The sequence below is a fragment of the Engraulis encrasicolus genome, chromosome 10 (genome assembly GCF_034702125.1).
Source record: "Engraulis encrasicolus isolate BLACKSEA-1 chromosome 10, IST_EnEncr_1.0, whole genome shotgun sequence".
Classification (NCBI taxonomy): domain Eukaryota; kingdom Metazoa; phylum Chordata; class Actinopteri; order Clupeiformes; family Engraulidae; genus Engraulis; species Engraulis encrasicolus.
The window spans coordinates 41802005-41808348 of NC_085866.1; the positions used below are offsets into that span (position 1 = coordinate 41802005).

At 43.3% G+C, this 6344-nt stretch overlaps 1 protein-coding gene across 1 annotated transcript; it reads right to left on the reverse strand.

Moving 5' to 3' along the window:
- Positions 1–2662: 2662 nt before the first annotated feature.
- parapinopsina (parapinopsin a) lies at positions 2663–5923 on the reverse strand. Its single transcript, XM_063209476.1, has 4 exons — positions 5578–5923; positions 4874–5202; positions 4262–4504; positions 2663–3018 (listed from the first exon to the last, which is right to left on the reverse strand). The coding sequence occupies exons 1-4, from the start codon at positions 5921–5923 to the stop codon at positions 2893–2895; spliced, it is 1044 nt and encodes a 347-aa protein (XP_063065546.1). The 3' UTR covers positions 2663–2892.
- Positions 5924–6344: the final 421 nt, after the last annotated feature.

Here is a 6344-nt window from a genome sequence, read left to right on the forward strand (position 1 = left end):
ATACAGTATAATGTCTTGTAACAACAAACATTTCCTATGCTTCTGGAACAGCCTCTTCCCTCTCGAAATAGTATAACAAGTGTACTTTTCGGAATCTCTATTTTTATCAAGGTACACTCTTCAGGAAAGTGGATCTTCTCTCTTTAGTGTGTGCACTGTCTGTTCGTGTGTGTGTGTGTGTGTGTGTGTGTGTGTGTGTGTGTGTGTGTGTGTGTGTGTGTGTGTGTGTGTGTGTGTGTGTGTGTGTGTGTGTGTGTGTGGGTGTGTGTTCACAGCCTGTTTTACATACAGCCTACCCACTCCCTATTTTACCCTATATTCTGAATGTAGTCTGCACTCCTCCGTTGGTGCCCCTCGAGTGCAGTGCCACCAAGAAGAGTGGAGTCTCTCGTAATACTCTTAAAACCTCTCTGATGTGTTTGAATCAACAATGCGCACGCATTCAGTGATGATGTCAATTCTGGACGGGTCAATTGCCCGCATTCCCTCGACAGCGCCCCTAGGTGAACTGCCGGCATGGCTCAGATGACGAGTTTTGGACGCTGTATATAAACCCGCTGTGGTGACTCCATACCTATGGGCCCACTGGTGGGCCACAAAGGTATTGCAAGTGGGCAGTGAATCGTTCAGCTTGGAGCAGGCTATGATGATGCTGGCAAAACTGTTCAACTCAGTTTTTCAAAAAAAGAGGCTGCACCTTGCTTGCATAACATGTTTTTTTATTTATTTTTTAAACACGTTTTGGCATGTGCCTTCTTCAGTGTGTTTAACTTTTCTTTTCTTTTTTGAAAAAGTGGGCAGTGAAATAAAGTCCAAGTTATCTCCTGAATTATATTGTCTAGTGCCTATCGAAGCGGAGAGACATTGCAACCTCCTGTTCCTGCGGACATTGCAACCTCCTGTTGCTGTTGACTATTTATTTGCGTTGTACTGTAGGCCTATTGTTTGTTGGGTCAGAGGTGGGCTGCCAACATTTCTGGGATTTTCAAGTGGGCCCCAAGTCACAAAAGGTTGGGAACCCCTGGCTTTGACTATAACCAACATATCTGCCCCAATTGGAAGAATAGAATTATATATAGATATAGAATATAGAATATAGAATTATAACAAAGTGCATAACACCTGTGCAGTTACTTTGATGTCTGTGGTGAAGATGCCTGCCTCTTAAAAGCAGTAAACAAGGAACACAAAAACTGCATTTAAAGTTCTTGGCAAACAAGTCAGTAAGCAAACAGTGAAGCTTGACTAAAGCTTTGGACTCACCCACAAACTTCTGAGGGAAAGAAAAACCTCCACTACTTTCATGAGTTTGGATTGAGGGTGGGTGGAGGTGGGAGGTGGTAGGAGGTGGGAAGTGAGTGGTGTGCTGGGGGAAAATCCAGAGATTCCCTCTTCCTTTCATGTGCGCTTTGCATATAATTTAATTGGTTGTGAGCGCAACCCAGTCCGATTGGCTGTGTGCTAAGCTGCTCAAACCCCTGGGTCTGCTCTGTGACAGGGAGATTTTATTCCTCCATTGTTCACAAGCCTCTGGGGGTTTGCGCTGGGTGGATCTGGGCTCAAGAGGCCTTGTACACAGTAAACCCTCACATTTAAACAGTTTTCTATATGATTCTTTCTCAACTTCTGACTTTTGCCCCCTTTTATCTGTCTCACACAAAATACGTTTTTTTTTCCCCACAGTCAGACGTGTGGTAATTTCTTAAACTGTGGTGTGAAGATGCAATTGCGGTATACACAGAGGGAAAAATCCATTCTTCAGTGATAAGCTTACAGTATTTACACACTGAGTTAAGTTTCTGAGAGAGAAGCTCTGTATCTGGCATTTCAAATAGCTGGCACTGAACAGTTTAAAATAGCATACAAACAGTAGAAATTATTTATTTTTCAGAGCAACAAGGCAATTAAAATACGTAAATAGAACAGAGGCGTTTGAATGAATGTAGGCCTATATTACACCCATATTCCAACCCCAGTGGAAATCTTTATCCAACACTCCTTAAACAGGTCCTTTTTGATTATCCAAGTTCATATAATATGAATGAATGAATGAATGACTGAATGAATGAATGAATGAATGAATGAATGAATGAATGAATGAATGAATGAATGAAGGAGGGAAGGAATGAAGGAATGAAGGAATGAATTAATTAATGGAAGTTTCCTCACTTAACCTTTTTTTCAAACCCTATGAGAAACTTACTTTTTAAAACCTTAATGAATAGGCCACCCTATTTATCTCAACCCACGGATGGCTATATGGGTCATAAACTGCAAGCCAAATAACTCCAAATCACATGTGCACTGATTGCATGCAATATATATATATGGTACAGAAATATACTCTTATTTTGAAACGTGTCTTTAAGAAGCTGATTGAGTGATTGGCTGGAATAAGTATAGCTTTTAGATGCATCCAGTGGCTACCAGGAAGGCAGGCCTCCATGCATCTACTGTACATATGAGTCATATGATATGACTGACATCTCAGAGCAGGGATGTCAAACTCAAATTTACACTGGGCCAAAACCAAAATCTGGGACAAAGTCAATAAGTCAATATTTATTTATTATTTTAAAAATGGGCTAATCTGGGACTAAGTCAAAAAGTCAATATTTATTTATTATTTTAAAAATGGGTTAAAATTGTGCATACACGCATGTGAAACACTCATTCCCATCATATATGGTAGATCAAATGTGCCTGCCTTGCACATATTCTGTTGCATATGAGTATGAGATACTGGTCTGGGCTCACTTACATTACTGATGTATGTGGGCCAACTGTAATACACATGTGGAGTGATCTCCCGGACCAAATAATATGACTGCGGGCCAAATGTGGCCCCCGCGCCTGAGTTTGACCTCCCTGTCTCAGAGTGTCCAGTGATGTTCAGGAAGGCAAGACCTTGTTGCTCTTGCTGACCGATGACACTGTAGTCTCTGCCTCTGATGCCTCTGGCTCAGAGGCCCATGGGTTTCTTCCACAGAGCAAGAAAGGTACGGCACAGTCCCGAAACTAGAAGGAAAAGAAATGTGTTGCAAATTCAAGTAAATTGCAGAGCGAGGCTTTGGATAACCAGAGCCATATGTCCGAAACCTATCCAAACTGTGCTTTCTGAATCAAAACAATATTACAGTAACCTTCTGTACAGCACATTGCAGTGTTAATTCAGCATGTAGAGAGTTTAACACTCAGAAGTGTTGAATTAACACTGCCAAACGTGATTTATGAAACATAATAGAATATGATATGGTTCCTTGGTCATTATTTCATAATGCTTCACTTCCCTCATGCTTTTATCCAAGGTGAATTCCAGCTATAGGTACTAGTTATAGTCCTGGAGCAATATAGGAGCAGGTGATGAACAGCTGCTGGTGATCACTTAGCCAATATCCCATTAGGGTGAGATTAAAACCTGCAACCATGATCCCAAAAGCAACTCCCCAATCATTAGGCCACATTTGCGTCACAACCATGACTACAGGTGTGGTCCAGCTCTCCTGTCTGTACACGAAGATGTACATATATATGATAAGGTTGAAGATGGGGTTGAGGTTGAAGACAGAGGCCCTGCCTTGCCCTAAGGGTAGGGCACATGTCTGCCAAGCGGGCGACCCAGGTTCAATTCCCTTCCCAGGGTCATTTGCCGACCCCTCCCCATCTCTCTCCCAATTTGCTTCCTGTCCACCTCTCATACTGTCCTGTCATCAATAAAGTAAAAAAAGACCCAAAAAATACCTAAAAAAAGAAGACAGTGCTACATGATTGAAACCTATAGTCAAACATTACTTTCTTACTACCAGTGATGACCAAAATTGATTCTTTGGTTACAATCCAGGCACATTTGCCAAACATCTTGGCTTCGCCTGTCAAGTTCAGCCACGTGATTGGCTGGTTGAAAGATTACCTGTTTTAATTGGGCAGGTAGAACAAGGTCATTTTGAATATCTGGCCCTAGATTGTAACTAATGAGTCCATTTTGTACATCGCTGCCTACTACTACAAACAATACTCAGGGATTTTTCTAGGATTTTTTGGCATGAGGGAGCATCATGGCAGGTTGCGGGGGGGTGAAGGGGGGAATTTAATATGGGCGCTCAAAAAAGTAATTTATATATTAAAAAAAGTATGAGGGTGCACCCGCGGAGGTATGAGGGTGGAGCGCCCCTATTTCCCCGTTCAGAAAAAGCCCTGATACTGAAGTAAGCTTCTTGACCATGCATTTGAATGTAACACTCTGTTCCTTGGTCCACCTCACCTGTCGGTTCATGAAGATGTATATGATAGGGTTGAAGATGGTGCTGCTCTTGGCCAGGTACATGGGCACCGTGGCGATGACTGGGTCGATGTACAGGTTGGGAATGAAGATAACAGAGAGTGCGAAGGAGGCGTAGGGCAGCCAGGTGACAAGGAAAGCCATCACCATCACCACCACCATACGAGCCACCTGCAACTCTGCCTTGGCCGTGCTCCCCCCCTCAGACATCTGGAGCTTTGCCACCTACATGAGGAAAGGGAAGTTATTATGACCTCCACACAATGCCCTCATATACCTTAACAATATTAAATACTACTACTACTACTACTACTATTGAAAAAACATTGGTTATTACTGAGTAATATTTAGAAGTTACATTTTAATAGGAATCAAATTAATATACAGCATTGCACAGCATATTTTGCACTTAGAGTTTTGAATGTATTTCGTACGTTCTAGGTGTTGCACGCTGTGCTCACCTGTGTACAACTCAACATTTGTTTTGATCCACATTACATTAACAATATTCACTGATTGTTTTGCAAAATGTACAAATATGAGGCTCTCATTCTGTCAAGCTGCCCATTGCATAGACCCACTGTACGGTTTTACCTGTCGGAGTGTCCACAGTAGTTTAGAGTAGGACACCATGATGATGGAGAACGGTACAGCGAAACACAGGAGGAAGTAGCACACGATGTAAGACATGTTCCCCGCATCTCTGCTGTACCAGTCTGGGGCACAGGAGGTCCGAACTCCCTCCAGCTCATAGCTGCCCCAACCAAAGAGAGGAGGTGTATTCCAAATGAAGGACCACACCCAGGAGAAGACTACTCCGGCTACCGCGTGGGTGGTCTGGAATGTGACCATCCCCAGCGGCCTGCATACCACCATACACCGGTCCACTGCGATGACCGCTACCGAACAGAGGCCAGCAATACCTATGTGGATAAAATAGTTGTCATCTCTTGTACTTCTGTGAAAAAGCATTAGTGGTAAACTCAAAGCCTACTCATCTATATGAATTCACTGAGAAAGAAGAGTGGCAGCCAGACAGCCCCTAAAAAATCATATTAATGAGTTTACTAAAGCAAAGAATGTTTTGACGAGAATGATGTTTTTGTGCTGTTGTCATGATTTCAAGATATGGCAAAAAGACAATGCCAAATACTCTAACATTCCAAACACATTTTCAAAAATCAACATGCCACCAGCTCACAGTTTATAACCATTACCCACCCCGAGAACAGTACGTAGTCTTGACATAATAAAGGAAAGGTGAATTAGTTCCTATACTTACAACTGAGGTAACTCACCAAAGAAAGCCACTGCAAAGCCCTCAAGCACACATCCAATCCTGCCCAGGCTGAAGTAGCCCATGGAATTGGTCACTGTTGTGGGGAGTCCTCCAAACAGGGCACAGCCCAGATCCGCCACCGCCAGGTTCACCAGGGCATAGTTCAGTGGCTGACGAAGCTGCCTGTGACGAAGCGTCACCACGATCACTGTGACGTTCAAGAGTACACCGGCGACTGAAAAGACACCAATGATGGCGGCCAGCATTGTGTAACCTGACCGTGACAGGAGGTGGTCGTTCACATTCACTGGAACTTCTGGTGTAATGTCTGGCTGGACAGTGGTGGAGACGTTTGCCAGTGCCATGTTTTTTTGGTAGCACTGGCTCACTAAAACATGCAGACTTAATGGTCCAAAACAGCCCTTAGACCTTGAGGTTGGTCTTCAGCAACCTTGGTCGTTGCCCCTCCAGCAGTGGCTGCTGCTTTGAGGAGGAGTATGATTGCTCTCACCTCTTCTTTTATGTTGGCTCAGCCGCGTGAGTGAGGGCCTGTTTGATTATGCGACATAAGTCGGTGGTGAAAATCCCTAGATCCGGATTATAAACCGAAAATAACTCTTCCAGCTAATTTTCCTAAGAGATATCTGGCAGCACTCTTTCTGATTGCCAAATCAGACCCCACTGCTTGACAGAGGTGTTTGCTTTTTTGTGCTATATGAACCACAGCAGCCTATTTTACACCAGACTATGGTGTCCCAATTCTGACTGAACAACCTTGTGTTTATT

Coding starts and splice junctions, on each gene's coding strand:
- parapinopsina (XM_063209476.1), bottom strand. CDS start 5,923: ATGGCACTGGCAAACGTCTCCACCACTGTCCAGCCAGACATTACACCA. Junction 5,203..5,577: donor CTTTGCAGTGGCTTTCTTTG/GTGAGTTACCTC, acceptor TTATCCACATAG/GTATTGCTGGCCTCTGTTCG. Junction 4,505..4,873: donor TACTGTGGACACTCCGACAG/GTAAAACCGTAC, acceptor TTCCTCATGTAG/GTGGCAAAGCTCCAGATGTC.